The sequence below is a fragment of the Rhopalosiphum padi genome, chromosome 3 (genome assembly GCF_020882245.1).
Source record: "Rhopalosiphum padi isolate XX-2018 chromosome 3, ASM2088224v1, whole genome shotgun sequence".
In the NCBI taxonomy this organism is placed as follows: Eukaryota; Metazoa; Arthropoda; class Insecta; order Hemiptera; family Aphididae; genus Rhopalosiphum; species Rhopalosiphum padi.
Window position 1 is genome coordinate 38,618,184 of NC_083599.1, and position 21,292 is coordinate 38,639,475.

The window sequence follows — 21,292 nt, forward strand, 5'->3', positions numbered from 1 at the left end:
AAAACAAAATGTATCATATCGTGTACAAACTACAGAGTCAAAAGTTGAAGGAATAGCAAGTTACAAAACTAAAGAAAAATATGATAGTTAAAATATTCATAAATGAACCTAGTAAGTATTGCTTACTTATATAAATTAAACTAGGATAAAGTAATGTCACAAAATATATAATTTTTTAGTTACATTTATTATTTCGAAAAAAAAAAATACTAATTACTTAATTGTAATAGAAATTCTCATAAATAATTTTGTAAAATATTTAAAACAAAATATTTTTGCAAGGTAGTGGTAATGGTTAACTTCGATATGTCAACTTGATATTGCTAAGCGATTGTTCAAAATAAAAAGATTTTGGACCCAGTTAACATAACTTTACGTATACATAATACATAAATAATTTAAAACGTCGAGATATTACACAAATAATAAAACTAAATAATTATTATTTACTTTCTGATAGCTTTTTAACAATGATATTTTTTTAACACATTTTACATTTCATCTCTAGTTACGCCAGCGATAACATTTATACATAAGACTATTGCATTAGTTCTTATAAGCTATCTACTACAATCTATATTCTACAGTTTGCGTAGATAGTAAAAATTTCCAATAAAATGATATTTTCCATGATTGGTTAATAGTTGGTTCATAAAAAAAAAAATGTTTTAGGATTTAAGATTTTATGACGAATTCAACAGAAATAAAGTTTAAAAAATCAAATATTTTCTTAAAAATTACTGAACATAAATCATAAAAACTAGATGCAGTTTTTTAATTTTACTAATTCAAGAGATTCCAATAAAAAATAAGCATATATATTATTTCTTTATCATAATAATATCTATCAACTTATAGCTTTTTGTGCATGCGCTAAAACTAAAAAAAAAAATTAAAACCCTATATTTTTGTTAAAACTTCTTAGTTTTTACTAAATAAATAAGTTTGTAATTTAATATTATACTTTAATTCTTTATTTAATATCAGTTCTATTTTATATTTTTATTAATTATACTATATATATATATATTAAGCTGAAATTTATATTGTAACATTTGTAACTAAATTATTATTTTGATAATAATTAATAATAAATAACAATAATTTTAATCGGAAAAAAATAGATAATTATCGGATATAATTAAAACATTATTTAAAACAAATGTAATAAGTTAAAGCATTATATTATAATCTTGTGATAAAATAATACAACAAAAATAAATAGATTGTAAATTTATAATGGTTTAAAAATTAGAATGAGTCATTACTATGTAACATATTATACATATTATTTTGTAATGACTAGCGTTAACTAGAAAATGCTATATAACGCAATCTCTTGATTTGTTTCCATTAAAATATTTTAAGAGCGTTTTAGAAGTTAACTAATTTGTTCATTTTATAGTATTCTTACCAAAAAATTAATTATATTTTTCTTTTTATATTATAATTTACTCACAGCATGTACATCCAACATATCGACGGTCAAATCATACGATGTCAATTTCATTGATTCAAAAACCTGTTTAAGTGTCATACCACCAGCAGATACCACTTCATCAGAATGATTTTTTAAAGTTTTCTTAATGAATCTTAATAAATGTTTTTGATTCATGCACGATGCAGCATGTATATGAGTATCGACCTTTTATAAAATTAACAATATTTATAAATATTTTAAAAAATGAATAAATACATTTATATTGAAAATAGATTTTAAAACAAATTTTATATGATCAAATGTTTGTTTAATAAGTACCTTTCTGATATTGTAGAAATCACGATGCGGAATAGCTTTCTGTGAAGCAAGTTCTCTCAATTCGTTTAGTAGCACATGCAATTGGAATTTCGATGACAAATAAGACAACCGACGATAACAAAATGATTTTCTATAGTTAAAAAAATACGTATTAAGGGAATGCAATGATAACGATTTCTAGGAAGTAAAATATAAAAATCAAAAAACTAAAAATATTTTAACTACATTATTTTTTAAATTTATAAATTATCTCATACATATATTAAATTATTATCATTTATCGGTTTTCTTATTTTTAAAAATATATTTCCGTATTCCATAGATTATATATCGTATAGATTGGTCAATGGTCATATTATGTCTAATTTATTTAGTTTATATTTTGAATTTATAATGATAAAAACGTTATCTCAGTTCTGTTAGACGTCAATTATGATTTTTTATTTTATTTTTATTTGATAATAATTATAATTTATAAAATATAAAATATATATTTTAAGTAGTGAATTAAAAGAATAATGTAAATATAAAAGCTAAAATGATTTGCGGACTAAATATGAATTAAGTTCAAACAATTAAGTCTTATACTGAACAAAATGCTTAACTAATGTTATTAAATTATATTGTCTCGCGGCCAATATACTAGCATGTAGAGTGCAAAATTATGTTTTGACTGTTTGTATTATAATCACAATAAGTGAAATACAAAAAGTGGCTTTTATTAATATTTTCTACGCGTGTTAAACAAAATATATATATTCACTAATGCGTCGTCTATAAGTCGGGTTTGGAGTAGTTGGAACATATCGTTGTTGTTACTTACAGTGGTCCGTCAGATATCATTGTGCAAAGCCGTTGCATGTCCCGACAAAATGTCTCCAAATTAGGATACGGGAATCCTTGAACTGGAATTTCAGAGTCGGGACTGCTGTACATTTGAAATACTCCGTCCCGCGCGCGGATTGTAAAGCCTAGCGATGGAGGAAAATCGCACTGCCACGGGTCGCCAACGCTAGCTGGCGGATGTACCGGATGGTCTGTTACACAAAATAAACGCTCGTATATGTTTTGCAAATTAAATTGAATAGAGATAATATAGGTATGCAGTTATTAACAATGTCCTGTATATAAAGTAGTTGTAGACAAAATAAAAATTATTCGGTGAACAAAACAAACAATAAATTGTAATTTAGAGCGTGCGAGATACACGTATATGTATACGTATGTATATAATATCATAGACCTTATACTAAGCCACAAAAGTCTAAGTCTTAGACTCTAAGACAAACCAATTTAGTATAATTTCTATGGTATATTATATATACCACTAGACAATGTATGCTGTTGGTTCGTTGATATATATAATATACATATACTATTATATATGCATACATATAATACACTGATTACTGATGATGTTACTTTAAATAAAAACATACATTGTTAGAAAAAAATTCGAAGAGCAGTCCTCACCTCATTATTCTATTATCATTGTACATGTATTAAATATGAAGTTTCGTTAAAAACAATAATTTTGAACTATTAACGAACAGTTTAATTACTACGAGCGTGCGGAAATTATTCGCATGTATTTTGTTGATATACAAAATAATTATGCGGCGGCTGCGGTGTTATGTAATATATTATACACGAAACTATGTTTTCACTACACGCGGTGGCAGTGTGATATGCTTAAGTAAAAAAAAAAAACATAATTTAGTATTACTGATCTATGTATTATAGGCGGCGACATGTATAATATTCTAGTGTTCAATAAAAAAAAAAAAAAAATACAAAAACAAAAATTACTAATACTACTCGTCTTACAATTTTTTTAATTAGAGCCATTATGATTTTTTTTTTTTTTTTTTTAATCGCGTTTATATTATGTTAATGCATCAGAGTAGGTATAATAAACAAATTGTTGCACAAGCACACCAACACACATAATACACAAATAGGACGATTCTTTACAATATATATATGTATAATATATGTATATTATTATATAATATCAGATCGTCCATCAAACACGCACGCACGCACCGTATTGGCCGTACGCAATGTCGAATAATAGTTGGTCGGTAAACGCGTCGTCCATGGTCGAACTTCGTCGGTCAGCCCACGGGTTATACGACGATTTCCTAGATTGTGTCGTTCCTAGATCAGAAACAGAGTCTCGTTTCCGGATATCTGTACACATATACACACACAACACAAACACACATAATATTTAAATTGTAATAAATTATCATATGCACATATAGCTGGTAATGTGTCAATGTGTGCATAGGTACGCGCAATTGGAAAACCGTAGTAAATAATATTCTAATATAATATAAATATTTATAACTGGTAGTATGGTAATCTCACTTTCTCACACGCCCGACGGCACCTAGGTATATGTATAATATTTTATTCTGTTGTAAATAGATACCTACAGACATTGATTAGGTATATTAATTGCAGTTGATATTAAATAAATTTCCACTATGCTAAATTTCACAGTGGTCACAGAACCTACCGGCGATAGATTGACGGTCTTCGTGCTTGATCACTCGGGCGCTGGGATAAGGCTGTCTGATTTCCGATTTGTTCGAATCGCCGCCAGCGGACATGTCAGTAACGCTGTCTGCCGAATGAAGCGCTGAAGCGTTGCCCGACGACGGTGATGATGGATCTCCTTGCGTCTTGGGGTGCTTTTTGTGGAAAAACTTCGACGTAATGTTTGGGAAAGATTGATGAGACACTCGCATATAACGTTCTCTAATGTGTAACGCTTCCATGAGTTGTTGCGATGACCAGTGCAAATCTTCTAAAGGGACCTGCGTAAGAAAATTTAAAGGACACAATCTTAGAAACAACAATGACACCGGAATAAGATTGGTTACGATAAGGGTAAAAAAATACTTTAATTAAAATCATAAATATACAGTGTCCTGTGAGGATTTACGCATTGCGATATCCCCTGAAGTAATGGAGATATAATAATTTTGTTCCTTTTACGATACTCGCGGAGGCAAGGGCTACAAATATTTCATATTTCAATTAAATTTAATATTTTGGTAAAAAAGTTAAAAAAAAATCGAAAATAGACATTTTGTAGAGTTTATTTTTCTGAAAATGTTGACGTTTCAACATTTTATTTTCATTAATCTCATGATTTTTAATATTTTTTCTAGTTTTGAGAAAATTTGTGAATTATTTAACACCATACAAGTGCCAGTGTTATCAAACATGTGTCCCGCGGATCGTGACCGTATATAATAATACAAAAATATTCTTAAAAAAAAAATATTATAACCCATGATGCTAATGAAAATAAAATGTTAAAACGTTATTTTTTTAACTTTTTACCAAAACATTAAATTAAATTGAACTATGAAATGTTTGTAGTCATTATCCTTGTTAGTCTTTAAAAAAAACATAATTATGATATCTCCACTATTTCAGGAGATATTGCAATGGGTAAATCCTCACGGGACATTGCATTGTACGTGGCACAGTCGTTGCCATCATATTATTATAATCAAATTACCTAACGTCACCATGTTATTAAAACAGTTATTATTTTTTGTCGGTAGATTTTTTACAGCTATATACAACTGTTCGAATAATCAATCATTGTTTTTTAGAATAAATTTCACTATGCATTACGACAAACAAATATTATAATATACATTATATATTATATTATAGTACTATACACTGCTGGGATAAAGGAGTCAAAATTCTCTTTTTGTCGGTGACTGATGAAAAGACAATAATATGCATGTGGAAATAGCAGTTTCCAGAAAAGTAAGCTATAAGCAAAAATCTATTGTACAAACAATTAGGTATATAGATCATCTCACGTAAATGTTTTATGATTTAAATTTAAAATAATAAATACATAACTGATTAATTTATTTTTGATCTTTGGAAGTATTTACTAATATAATATTTTATATTCTCGCGTTTTATTTTATAATTTTATTATTTGAATTGAACACAGTAGTGCTCGAAATAGACAAAAACGCTCTAGAACGGCGTTCCGATTCGTAATATTAGCTTTTGCGTCAGTTCTGGAATTATAATTTAAAGGTTCCGGATTGGAAAAATATCAAGTAAATATTTAAAAAAAAATAATACGTTTCTGGTAGGTTCACAATCAAGAGAATTAAAATTATTAATAATTATTTTTATAGAAAATAAAATTTTCGAAAATGCAAGCACATACCAACAATTAAACCCTTTATCACAATAGCTATCGATAACATATTCAGAAAACTTTGTCCATCGAGTATTTGTATTTACAATATTTACATATTATAAATGACTAATAATTTTGATTGTTATAACTGACAATGTACAATAGGCATATGTCATATTCATTTTACGAATGTGCCGGTTCGTAAAATTATACATTTACAATTAAACAATTATACATTTTGAGCACTGGTCTAACATATTATAATAGGTATTTACTCTGAAAATGACTAATGTTTATTTTATGAACAGTTATCAACCTACTGTAATATTAAAAGTAAAATAAATGACTTCAATAGCTATATAAAAATAATATAACACGAAATACATATACTTATTGACAGGTATCAATTTATTATTATAAATAAATTCTATAAAAGAGAGTTCATAAAATTACGTATCATATGATTATAACAGTTATGATTATATTATCGTATTAAGACCATTTTTGTTATTAAAGAATAAAAGATTTGCTAAACATCTCATAAAATAATAAAATAATTTATATTATAATTGTTATGATTCATAACTATTAATTACCAATTATTATAATAATAATAATCAATATCGTTCAGGAACCGTATATATAGGTTCAAAGAGGTTTATTTTTTATTGTTTTAAGTCTTCTTTAAATTAACTGTCCACTAAAGCTAGTTAATACTACAATGGATCTTTTAATCGTTTAATTTTCAAAAAATAGTTTAATTCGTTTCCCTGTGGAATTAATATAGGTATTATATTTTATTGATATTATAATATGACGTAATTTAATGTTTATCTATAGATATAGTTATACCAATATTGTATTAACGTGATATAAATATATAATGTAATTAATATAGCTAATAATATAATATACCTAAACGTCCTAAACATTATAAACAGTAGGTAGGTGTAAGTAAAAAGTATGTTATTTTAAGTAAGAATACAAGTTAATATTTTATTATTATTTTACTAAAACCAAAAATTACTTTCCTAAGTATTAATCAATAATCATCATGTTAATTTTTAATTATTAACTGTAAATTGTTTTTATAATTTACAATTGTAATTAACTGATTACAAAACCATTTTTGTGTGTAAATATAAGTTTAGTTATTACAGTTTTTACAGACGTTTGAAAAAGAAGTGTGTTTCAAATCGTTGGTTTTTGTTTATATGGTAACATACTTATTTAGCTATTTTAAATTACATAGATCGTATTATGTACAACCATTGTATAATATTTTATTTATCTTAAAAAATGCAATGAATAGTGTTATGTGTGATACAAATGACAATTTCTTATTCAAGATTTTTATTCTTAGTAGAAGAAATTATATAAGCTATTTTAATAAATTTAAATTGCTAATTAAAATGGTAAAATAAAATAAAAATTTAAGGAAAAAAGGAAGAAATAAAATGAATAATAAAAACTAAACACCACAATGCTAAATAATCTTTTTTATGTTGAAATACTTTCAGTTATATATAAACTAATTAAACTACCTACTCAATTTAAAACAACTCAAGGTATATGATAACATATTATTAATTTTTTTAAATGGATAAATAATGTAATAGTATTTAAATTATATTATATTAGTTTACAATTAATGATAGTTTTAAAAAATAAAGGAGAGCTATCAATGTCACCTGTAATTTATAATATTTTTAGTGTATATTTTGAAAGAAAATATTGTCTTCAAACGCATACGATATTATCGAATAGATACTAGTGTTTGAAAAATAATAATATACATTATGTTGTATATTATTTATATGTAAGTTAATAAAGTTAATAATCAACTATACAGTAAAATTGTTCAACTTAATATATCAAGTACATACGATTTGTCCGTTAAATAATTACCCCATTGTTATCTTCTCCACCAATGCTAACTCGTTGAAAATGTGGCACGAAATCGTATTGCCCTTCGTTGTCTTCTGTTAGATTTTGTGGCCACTGTCCACCAGCGGATGATGGTAGTTGTTTCTCGATTCCTGCAGTGGTTGACGATGGCGCTGATGAAACTGTTGTACCATCTCCATACAATTGCCGGTCGTCTTTGTTCATAGTTGACTGTGGGTATCCTAAAGCTGCCGCAGCAGCTCGTTTTTCGTCCATTTCTTTTGCCAGACTATATAGTTCAAAGTAATTGAAAAAATTAAAACATAATTAATTATTTGTTGAATTTTTTTTTAACACTGTTTAAAAATAAATAAATATAGCCAATTCTGGCAGTATCGACGATTACAGAAGTTTAGCAACAAAAACGAACTCAAAAAGGAAACATTAACATATGTATTATGAAAAGTTATTTTCTAAACCATAATTAATTTTATCTGATTGAACCATCGAACTCGAGTATTAAGATGACAATAAAACATAATAATTATAAGCTGGCGGTCAAAGACCACAATAAATAAATTATTATCCGATAGTCATTTACATTCGATACCTAATTTCAATATTCTTTAAAACAACACTTATTTTTGTATTTTGTTAAATAATAATTTATGTGATTAGTGATTAAACATAATATAAAATAACAAAATCAATAATCACTCTTACTCTAAAGTACCATTTTGTATTTAATGGTCTAGTCATTTGATGAAAACAATAAATAAATTCTCTTTGTCCTTGTACATTCAGATTAATAAATCAAAAATTACTCATTCAAATTTCGATTTATATGTATCAACATTTTCAAAACTCATCTGTTTATCAATTTACAGAAGAAATGAATATTCATCAATATCAAGAAAAAGAATATATCACAGTACTTAAATGATGAAAAAATCTTAATATTAGAAAATATGGTATTAGACCTTAGTTATCTTAAAAACCCGCAAAACCAAAATTTAATATATATATATATATATATATATATATATATAAGGGGGTGAGCATGTTTTAAAAGTTGGTTAATGATAAATCACTCTGTACATTAAAGATTTTTTAATTAACTCCTCTCATTATTGGAGACTGAGCCCACGGCTGAACGGCTTATTGTAGTGTTAGAATAGAAATATTACTAAAAAATAATAATGTAGATACTTAAAAGTTACATTGTTTAACTAACCCTAAGAAAAATATTATACTTATTATGGAATAGATTATTTTAAATATGTAACAAAGCAAAATAATGCATACCTATACTATAATATACATGTTTTGAATTATATTACAATATAATATTGTATACTTTTTGAATTATTTACATCAATAAGTCATAATAATGATAAAATTATAATATACCAATGCAGTTATACATAATATGTCGTAAATTAAGTTATCGACTTATCGTATATTCGTATCTATTATATTTTCCAAATATTAAATTTAAAATTAAACCGTATTTTTCAGATCTTTATTAAAACTATTTATAACTGCATGATTGCTACAAATCTGTAGGTTTGCCACTAGTTATATATAAGATAATAAGATAGACAAGTATACTACATAACACGTGTTCATTAATCACGATAAAATAATTGAAAACAAGCTGATAATAGGAAGTTAGAGTTATTCTGTATTCTAGTATAAAAGAATGTGGTATAATGGCAAATAAATCGGCACGTATGTCGATGTAACAGCAATTCAAGGATAAAATAAGAAATTTAAATAAATAAACATCCCCTCCTGTACCACCTTCTTTGTATGACGTTTAAATGTATTTTAAGTTCTTTCAAGTTTTTAAATATTTATTGGCAATAGCAATGGCAGTTAAAATTTATTACTGTTATTATTGGAAACAATTTATAAGAATATTAATATATAAAACCAGCTAACCTGTATAATTTCAATTTTTTTTTAATACAATTTTTACAATCTAAAATTAGTTTAATAAATAATTAATAATACATACTAATAACCAACTATTGCTTATAACTTATACTACATGAAAATCATTATGTATAAATTGGTTTTTCTACTGCAAAAAAAAATTAAAAATGAATTGGAACCTAATATTACTAACATGACAATAATATAATAAATATTAAATAATAACATCCAAGAAGTTAAATAAAAACTTTAAAAGTTCAATTCAAAAAATAAAACTGACAAAGAAAATTTAAATTATTATTTAATTGTTTATAAAAATTTAAGAATATAAGAAAGACATAAATAATTACTTAATTCTATTGGTATACAATTTAGACAAATACACAATTGTATCATTAGCTGTGAAAACTAATAAGTTATGTGAAATAAGACAACTAATAAAACAATATTTAAAAATAAGATAAATTATTTTTACATCGATTAGGTACATTTATTGGTCACTTAGATCATTTTTTCATATCTACCCATGTTAGATTCATACAGATGCTGCAAGTATTATCATGATACCTACATAAATAATTATATGGCAAATCGTATTTTTTTTTATTATTTATATACTTCAAAAAGAGGTTTTCGAAAATCACTAAACATAAAATTATACAATTAATATACAATACATAACAAAGATATTTAATCGAAATTAAATGCATTAAAATAAGCACTACCTATGTGTCAACATTAAATACCTAAATACATTTTACATGAATCGAAAAAATCAAATATTTAAATTACATTTTGTAGACATATTACAATTACATACATTTTTATGTTTATAATTAGTAGTTATTGGCGATTAAAATATTTATTTGCTTATCGTTATTTTAAATAACATTAAACGCTATTGAAGTCTAAAGAGAATAAAAATAAGTATAACACTTTGACAAAAAATGTATACCATTTTTTTTCATACATTTGACCATTGATTAATTAAACATAAAATAACTTTATTAATTATTTATTTAAAATACATTTTTAGCATTAGCTAATATTAACAATTATAATATAAATCATTTTATATTATAATCAGTGTACATGTCGTATTAAAAAAAAAATTAGCTGTTTCGAAAATATATAAAATAACATAATATGAGTCCTAATGATCAATATAGTCGAAGAAAAGTTCTTAACAAGCTATTTAATATTCTGATTTTATCAGTATTCATATACACTTTAACTGATATAACGTAGTTCCGATACAACCGTAGCTTACAATAATTTAAATTTGTTGTAAATGATGTGCATATACGTTAAAAAACCAAATGAGAATTATATAACTATCTAATAGCATCTTACTTAAGAAAACTATCACTAAAAACTAAGTACAATTAACCTTTAATTCTGTAGAGACGAAACAATAATAATACTACAAAATCGTATTAATGATTCTAAAAAACCTACCCGACATAAAATAATCGTTCCTGGCACCAAATTTGCTGTTGGTCCGTATTAGCAAACATATTATTAAGCCCAATCAATACTCGAGTCTAAATATTGTTTTGCACAAACGTTTTGAACTACAAAAATGCCATTGTACTAAACTGAAAACGAACGGAAAGTATTTGCACCAGCAACACTGGAGACGCTGAGACGTGTAAGTATAAACGTTATGCTACGATATGGCGATTGGAAGGCTACTGTACACAGTGAACTTATGCGACAACCGTCTCCCAATACTGATTCAATTTTCAAGGCAGTTACCAACGTGGCACCTTAAATCGTAATTATATTAAACGGTGCGGTATACATTGGCGTGGCGTTGTATGAAAAGAAAACTTACAAATGCACCACTGCACTTACTAATACTAGTGCGCGATACCTTAGTATCAATATACAACAACAATAATAAAAAATAAATTACCTACAACGACGAAAATAATTTTGGAAACAAAGATGACATTGAAACGATTGGTTATTAAGTCAAACAGAAAGGGTATGTCAATTGAAATAGGAAAAAGGTATTTAAAAACTATAATAACCATGTATAATATTTGAAACTATTTTTAATTCCAACTTAAATCGAGGACGTGTGTCGTGTATTAATACCCGATGTGTAGTCTTCGTCTTATAAACTTCTATACACATAGAAAATTTATATTCATTAGAAATAATTTTTTTTAAATGTCAGTTTTGATTTTACAGTTATTTCCCTATCATCAAATTTAAAGCTAAAATCCGTGTTTTATCATTGATACTTTTTTTAATTAAATTATAAAGAGAATTTTTAAATCATAATATTTAGTTAAATATAACTCGCTTTAAATATATTTTTAAAAAAAAGTGACGAGAAACCACAGAAAAGATTTTTACCTCTTAATTGTATAACAGTTACATTCTAACATTTACTGTAGTATTAAAACTAACAGCACAAAATGGATTCTGCTGAATACAAATTTTGTGTATTGTATATTTGTATGACGGAGACAACACATTCTCCTAAAAGTTATGAGAATGGTAAAATGTTACAATTTAAAATTCGACAATCATGTTTTAAAATTTAAATATCGTAAAAAAGCCACTCAAGAACACAGCAAATGTTCTTACCTTTAAATTTGATGACAAATCAGTTCACTGTAATATTAATAATAACACAAGGTTGGTTTTGCTGAACAAAAATTTACCATATTATGCTTGAGTTAGAGAGAGAAAGCAACTATGCACATTTTTATTAGTGCACACTGAAATCCTCATAAGCAAATACCATATTATTAATAGTAGATTCACTATAATATAACGCTTATACTATAATAAGAACGTTCAAATATAAATTCAGTAAACTAGTGTTGTGTTTAAAAATAATTAATTAAGTCACTCAATTCTAACCTGCTACTAATGGCTGCCATTTTGCTTTCTATGCGTTCGATGGGAAACTGTGGTATATGATACGACGACGTACCACCGCCAGATGCTAGATCAGCCGCTGGTGGTGCACCAGTTGCTGGAGTCATATTACCGCCAGGTAAACCTGCAGAGGAAGATTGTGGAGGCGGAGATGAAGCCATTATTTCATCGTCGTCACTGTCTGAGGGCAGATAAAAATTATTAGATAATTCTATACCTACACATAATATATTTTGATATAATTTAAATTGCTACATTAGTAACATACCTATTCTATACCTATGTCAATGAGCAGACATATACGTATTATATATATTTAAAAAGTGCTTACTTTTATAGAAAAAAAAATAATATTAAAAAAATACATATACAACAAATATGATAAAAATATGACATCAAACGTATACTAGCAAATGTGTACAATACACATCGATTCAAATATGTGTGATAACTGGTGTTTATACGCGATAACGTAGGTTACTTTATATGATTGTGTAAATGTAAAATGGGTATCTATCAGTTGAACCTGTTGAAGGCTTACGTACGGTACTGGGTCACCTTGTACCATCATCACGTGTACGTACACACGTTCCACAATAAGTACATTATACTTGAAACACATAATAATGTGTAGATTGCAGGTACATGTGTATATTAAAGAATAACGATAAACAAATTTACCTAATCTAAGATACGAAAATAAATAATCGTACATAGTACATAATATAAACATAATTTGTTTAGAACGATTAATTAAACACTATCAAGGCGTTTTAAATTAGTTAAACCAATATAATTTAAAATTGTTGATTAATTTTTATATTTCACCATCGTCCGAATAATCTGTAAGGTCCTTCCACCTGCGTGGATATTCTTGATCTGAATCTGAATCTGAACACGCCATAACAGTTGTAGGAGATTTGCAATATTTTAAACGCCTTAAAGGCTTATTAGGTTTCAAGTAAACTGCGGTATTTGATGAAATGTTGGAAGAAGATAGTGAATCGATTATAATTGACGTAGCGGCCTGGGCCGTATTGTCTAATCCATCATTACTCATTAAAAGATAACTTTACTTTTATAAAAAGTACAAAATAATATTTTATAAAAGAAAAAACAGATTTATTTATAATGTATATTTATAAAAAATACACGATAAATATACTTAAAAGTTAAATAGTATGGTTACGGTAGCACTAATATTACAAATACCAACATCACAAACGAGAACAGACTATACAGTAATTGTTATTTATTCATGTCACCGACCACCATTTTAATAGTTGGCAAAAAAACAATATTTTGTCATGGTTTTTAAAAATAGAACTACCAAAGGCTCATCGTAGTATTTTTTCGTAACCTACCCGCTAATATCACACAGAAGACACTTCTGTTAAGTACCTACACTATAGCGTAAATTTATTACTTTTTGTACCTACGTGGGCGCATAACCAACTATATGCGTCGACACGGTAATTTAATAATTAAAATTGTGATTAATCGTTACACTATATTATACAATACCAACAAAAATAATATAATATTAACCATACATTTTTTTTCAATTGTGTAAAATTAAATACGATTGATTCATTGTATATTAAAAATAATTTATTTATACCAGCAGAATTAGCAGTCGTCACAGATACTGGAGGAGGACTACCAGTAGGTGTAGGTCTTGTTGTTAATTCGTCATCTTCTTCGTCGTAATCGGAATCTGTTCTTAATTGATTTAACATGATGTTGGTAGTTACTGTAGATAGAAGTGCAGAATCATCTTCTATATTCGTCTTCTTGGTCGCAGTTAACATGGACATTTTAATTAAAACGGCGCACGACCACAACAGAAGTAATTTCTAAACAAAATTAAATTGAAAATAAATAATTTATAGAGGAAAAACAAAATTGGAAATACATATTAATACAATTAAAAATAATACCGTAATTTTTGTGTCGTATCACTTACTATAATGCAGTGTTATAGTTTTAAAGTCGAATACAGTTCAAATATTCAAGTGTATGTAATGTACACCATACAACTTGAACTAATCTATAATACTTTATGCTGAACAGTTAACAATATGCCACACATATTATTTTCTTTTATCAATTAAGATATTAATAATTGTTTTTAAGATAACGATAACAATTATAAACTATGCGTAGAGATTACACCATTAGGCTATAGAAAAAATGTTTGACACAAATGACACGCATTTTAATTGGAAATGAATACAATAAATTATTGAAATAGTATTAATAACTAAGAACATATTAGTATAAATTAAAAGTTAATACTATCGATTTAATAAACAATCATAATTCATAATTAATATTCAAGCTGTTATTTTTTTTTACCATGAATTGGGCATTTATACTATTTTATTTTACTTTTAAGGTAAATATATTTAAATTTTGAAAATATGTAGAATATAGTGTCTTTAAAAGATAAAAAATTATATCGTATTTACTTTGGTCAATAATCACAATAAAAATAATCACTTTATATATAGGTATTAAAGATATTATCGATTAAATAATAAGTATACCAGCACTAATATTTGAAATTAAACTTAATTTATCATGAGATTATGAAGGTATATACGTTACATATTATACGCACGTAACCCTGAACTCTAAAAACACATGGCACGATCATTATGCAACCCTACACTAACAATAGATCGCTATTTAATACTAATGCATCATGCTACTGTCACATGAAGTTAAGTGGTGGACAATCATAACAAAGAATTGGAATAATAGTTAAAACTGCCGATAAAAAAAAAATAATACGAATAAATAAAATGGAAAAATCGTTCAATGTCTTATTAGATTGTATATTTTATAATGTCCAATAAATTATACTTCATTGTTGCAGCTCTATAATTAAATTTCGTTTCGAACAAAGCAAACGGTTGAAAAAATAAAAAAATGTATTATAAAAATAATATTTTATTCAGGTATGTATTCGTATATTAAATTAGGCAAAAAATATGAATATCACATCATACAAATATTGTCTTGGAAATCGAGAATACCTATTTTTAAAATGATGTGAACACTACTCCTCAATCAATATTAGGTACACCATAATGTATAAGAATATATGATTAATATATCATACGTATTTAAAATTTTAAATAAATACTAAAAATATATACAGGAATAAATAAAGATAAACAATTATATGAGACAAACAAACCTGATCACTTTCTTGATCACCTTATCCTTGTCTATTTTAGGTCAAAATGTAAATTATTATTTATTACTTAGTTGGCATCTAATATGCCGAGTCACTAATTTGTATTTGTACGATTGAATCGATCGATAGTAAGTTATTAACACACAAAGTTTATCACTTCACGAATAAGTAGCTAACGGTAAAAACTAAATAAATGTTTATTGAAGAAATGAAGAAGTATAAAACAACATATTATTATAATTTATAAATTCAAAAATATTATGTAAAATTAGTATATGCATTGCTAACAAATATACGTTATTTTAAATAATAATTTAGTAGGTATTAAACTAACTCTTATTAATTTAATATTAATCTGAATTTACTCATATATATATATATATATCTGTCTGTGTGTGTGTGTGTGTGTGACTTTTTTAAATAAAAAAACAATATAAAAATATCTAGGTGAACTATGGAATATATTTGAATACTATGCTTACTTACCTATACTATATGTTTATGTACAAATGTACACGTCTTATCGAATTTAATATGGTATAATGTCGCGCGGTGGAAAAACTTTCTGTCGCTAAGAAAACGAAATGCGCCCATGGACGGACATTTAGTTAAATTAGGGGGGCTATAATAATCCAATGTAAAGTGACCCCGTACCCCTTTTCTATACACAAGTATAACATATTATATTCGATTTTCTTTGGGGGGTCTATTGAAATACTTGGGGGAGGGGGCTAAGCCTATTGTTTATTTTTATTAATAATGGCCGTGTAAAAACACCTAAACAATTTTTAAATCTGATTTAAATGTAACTTTTATTTTAATTAATATTCCATTGGTTAAATGAATAATTACAAATATATTATTAAACAACTACTCTGTAGATGTACTCTACAAGTAATTTTTTTATTTATTTTAAAATAGGGATCTAGTTTCTTGCTTAGAATAATTGTTGTAGTTATTTGTAACTTACATGTAAAGCAATAATACGAATGTTGTTTTTATTTTAAGTCTCTAATTTGCGCAAGCCAGCAAATGAAAATGAAAATTAATTAATTTGATATAGTATGGATTACAATGAAGTACCTACTTATTTTTAAATTTGAAATTTAATGGGATACCTATTGGTTTGATCTAAACTCTATAAATATATTTTCTATTTTAACTATTTATATTGTACATATAAAATATTATACTAATTAGTAATTAAAATGTAATTCGTAAGATAAATATAAAATTTGATCATCACGATTCACGAAATCTATTGTGTAGTGCACTAGTGATTCCAGCTAGTTTAAAGTCTTATACGTACATACGTCAAATGAAAATATAATTTTTTACTATGACAATTTTGATATACTAAATTATTATTATTTATTAATAATTATGATTAAATTTATAAATTTTGATTGAGTTTGTACTGTTTTAGTCAATTACAATATTATTATAAATATAGAGTAGGATGTGGTGAAATCCGTCTAACTAGTTAGTGGTTCATAGAAATTAATGAATTAGTTATAAAAAGAATATAAACGACTTTTACTCATAATTTAAAAAGGAGAAATACGTAGGTATTCAATACGTATCAAGAACTTAACTTTCGTGTTGTGAACTATTTGATGCTCTTGCGACGATATTTTTATTAAGATACAACTCGGAAAGGCCTTATGGTTTATACGAAAATCATAGGAAACCGAGTATTAATTAATTACCTTTATTATTCCATAGGTTAAACTATAGTAGCAGATACCTTTGGATAAAGGTTACGTAACAAAACTCGCCGACCAATAATCGGTTTAGCTTATTTTAGTTATTCAGATAATTTCATAGAACATAGGCTCGGCATAATGATGTAACTGTATCGCACTATCGTAATTTAAAATCCGTATTAAGAGGCCGTTCTGGTAAAAGTGAAACGTATACAACGCTCAAGAGATGGCGTTGAATTTCATATCGCCGCGGCGGCGGTCACCCGTAACCACGCCCACTTTTACCAAAGAGGGGCTACGCGCAATAGTCTCAGGAGCGGCACATTATTATTTCTCGGACCGCCGTCTAGAACGTTTCGCGTCAATGCTATTTTGTATTTATATTACTGGGGTAATTTGAAATTTGAATTTGATAAGCGCGCGCTCGCTTGCGCGTTCATAAACTAATTTTACGATATTATTTATCGTATTATTGATTGAAGTTTCTGTTTCCTAAATATGTATGGAAATACTTAAATTAAATTATAAAAGCTATTTTACAACATATAGTTATTATTTAAAAAACTATCAGTAACAATTTAATAATACTAATAATTTATAAATTATTGCCATCGATTAATATAACGTTATGAATAAAATATAATTACAATTTAATTTATAGTTATAAATATAATAAATGTACATACAAATTAAACAAATCAATATATTAATCACTACATTCATTCATATAAATAAATACATACATTATTAATTTTGATGGTTTTAAACCATTTCATACTACAAATTCGGATAATTATTGTTTTTTTTTTTTATGACACTGAAAGTTTATTATTTCCAACGCATCAAACTCTTGATTTTTAATGTACAAGTACCTATAGCTGTGTTTATGAGACCGAAGTATTAAATTATATGGGTAGGTAATGCTAGAAAAAAGTCTTGCCAAAAAGTTTGATACATAAATGTGTCCACAAGTATAGTTAATATAACTATTGCAACGAAGAATATCCCCATCATTAGCCCCAACACGCCGTAAATCAACCCCATAATTTAAAAAATTTGTCTTCCACCATTTTTCCAAAAATGTTTTTGTCTATCAAATATTTAAATTGAATACCTTGGTATTCTCTGATACTAACCTAAGAAAATACATTTTATTTATAAATATATGACCCGGAAATTCATGTATTAAAAATTAGTTAAAAAAGCATGCACTAATACACACTTAAAATCGTCAAAACATGTAGATAATATGTCTTTAATAAATATAGATATCGAATCGAATTAAAAAAAAAATACCTTTTAAATAATACGATTTTACTTTCAATTTATGTTTATTTAAAATGCAATATAATAATATACACATTTGACAATTTTATACTTTTTACCTCGTACATTTAAAAAAAAAACTAAACATATTATAGTTGAATAAAAAATGTATAAAATAATATAAATGAATGTACTATATGTATTCATAAATTTATCTCAAATATTAGATACCAATAGACGAAATTGGTGTGTATTTAGAATATATCAAATCCTATTTAAAAAAAAATATTTATTTTTTCATTATCTATCGAAATTTGGTAACAAAAATTTATTGTAATTGCTGAAAAATAGATTACCTATTATATACACTAAACGATAAAATTATTGAAAAATATGCAAAAAATTCAAAATAAAATGTCGTATTACGATTATGTTTGTCGTTTTATTTATTTACAGTTATAAATCTAAGTAGGTATGTACGTGTAAGCAAGTAAACACGAACCACTGTTAGGTATACTAATTTAATTTTGTCACACTTATTTTCTCATTAAATTTTTATTTTATTATGTTTACGTACGTATATGAATGTTTTTATTATTTTTATTTTTGTGTCTGTCATCACGTTTTAGAGTAGTAATAGTGCTTTGATTTTTGACTTCAGTCCCTCTTTGAAAAGGAAATTGAATCTAGTTGGTACTTTGTGGTCAAAAGTAAAATATGCTGTGTAGTAGTTTTCAAAAGCGTCAGGAAAAACCTTGAAAAAGTAACGGAAAAAACGGGAATTTTTTTCTTGAAATATCGATAAAACAAATTCGGCTTTCAAAAAATCTTTAAAATTTAATATAAGGTTTATTATAAGTTGTTCTTATGGTAGTAAAAAAAAAAAATCAAAAATCGTTAGTCACATTTTTTGCTTATAAGCATTAAAAGTTCAAATGTTTACAAAATATATCAAAATTGCGAACATTTGCAAGGCATTTTGAAGTTGAAAATTCATAAAATTTTTGTAATAATTTATATCTAAGGTTAAAAAACACAACAAAAGGTTATCCATAACTTTTTTTTCAAATGACTATAAAAAAATTCCAGCATCAATATAGAAAAATTTTTATGAGCATATGAAATTAATTTGTTTACGAAATCAAGTAAAATATTGTACATCACAATTATTTAAATATAAGTTATCATATAATATATCCTATACTAATTATCCTATAGACTGACAAATCATCTCCGTACGTAAAATGAATATATTAAAAACAAAAACCGATATCAAAAAAAAAAATCAGAGTTCTTGAATGAGGACATTTTAGCAATTCGTATCCAAAACAATATTTTTATAAAACACGAATATTTTTTTTAATAATTAAATAAGGATTATATAATTTAATTCGTTTTTATTTTAATTCAATCCTCAAGGCACAATTCCAAGGTATAATCACAGAATAGATTAAAGAATTTTCTGTGGTATAATCAAACCTGTTGTAGAACCTTTTTCTTAGGTGCTGATCAGCCCTTATCTTTGTGTGCAATAACAAATGACAAATAGACGAAAAAAAGTTTATCTTTACTAGTGATAACCCTGATATTGTCTAGATAAGCAAATAAAAAAAAAAAAGTGTGTAGTAGCAAAATTTACAAAAAAATAGTGACTGGTGCTAATAATTAACTATCGTGCGTTCATCATGGGAAACAATTAGGTAAACTTTAAATATTTTTAGGATTATTTAGTATTTAAGTCGATTAAATGCATAAACACAATTAAAGGGACTAAAATGAAGCTTAAACTTCAAATGCATTTATAAAAAATTGCGCTTATGTATTTTATATTTTTATACACATAAAAAATTAAGTTATTTAGGATCTTGTATTAAATGTTTAAAAATGTTGAACCATTTATGGAAGAAAAAAAATTAAATAGATGAATATTTGTCACGCCTATATAAGTAGTTCAAAAAGAGTTAAAGAATTTTGAAAATTGTATTTTATAATAAAAATAATAATATAAACATTTGGTGAAAATTTCAAGTATACATATAATAGGTACCTACTGTTATTTTATTTATTTACGAGTATTATTTATTTTAAAAAATGAGTATTACAAAATATCAAAATTGTTTGTGAAGACATTTTTATAAATTTCTTATTATATAGTTTATATATTTTTGAGATTTTAATGAATTTTATCAAAATACTAACTTAAAACACTAGTAAAAAAATTCTGAAAATACATTTTTCGATATTTCGTAATTGAGAAATAAATAACTTATAAAGAGCATTGTTTTAAATTAAATTAAATAAATTCACTGACCAGGGCCTCAAAAAGGCTGAAAACGGCCCTGTGTAGAGCTTAACTTCAAATACATATTAAAAAAAAAATTGTGTCTAAGTATTTTTTTATAATAAATTGTATGATTATTAATATTTTGTAAAAAGTAATT

General features: G+C 25.8%; 1 protein-coding gene across 10 annotated transcripts in view; it reads right to left on the bottom strand.

Moving 5' to 3' along the window:
* LOC132923698 (AMP deaminase 2) overlaps positions 1 to 21,292 on the bottom strand; it is a 33,195-nt gene that overhangs the window by 3,104 nt on the left and 8,799 nt on the right. For 2 of the 10 annotated variants that reach the window (XM_060987626.1, XM_060987623.1), the window contains exons 2-9: positions 14,296 to 14,530; positions 12,657 to 12,855; positions 7,860 to 8,127; positions 4,284 to 4,584; positions 3,806 to 3,952; positions 2,583 to 2,796; positions 1,760 to 1,889; positions 1,460 to 1,645 (exon numbers count right to left, since the gene is read on the bottom strand). In XM_060987626.1, the coding sequence (XP_060843609.1) occupies positions 1,460 to 1,645; positions 1,760 to 1,889; positions 2,583 to 2,796; positions 3,806 to 3,952; positions 4,284 to 4,584; positions 7,860 to 8,127; positions 12,657 to 12,855; positions 14,296 to 14,491 (1,641 nt within the window). In that variant the 5' untranslated portion in view covers positions 14,492 to 14,530. Of the gene's footprint in view, positions 1 to 1,459; positions 1,646 to 1,759; positions 1,890 to 2,582; positions 2,797 to 3,805; positions 3,953 to 4,283; positions 4,585 to 7,859; positions 8,128 to 11,234; positions 11,402 to 12,656; positions 12,856 to 12,942; positions 13,137 to 13,502; positions 13,876 to 14,295; positions 14,531 to 14,614; positions 14,742 to 21,292 lie in introns of those variants that run through there. The other 8 variants (XM_060987624.1, XM_060987625.1, XM_060987622.1 and 5 more) reach the window with 8 other exon arrangements.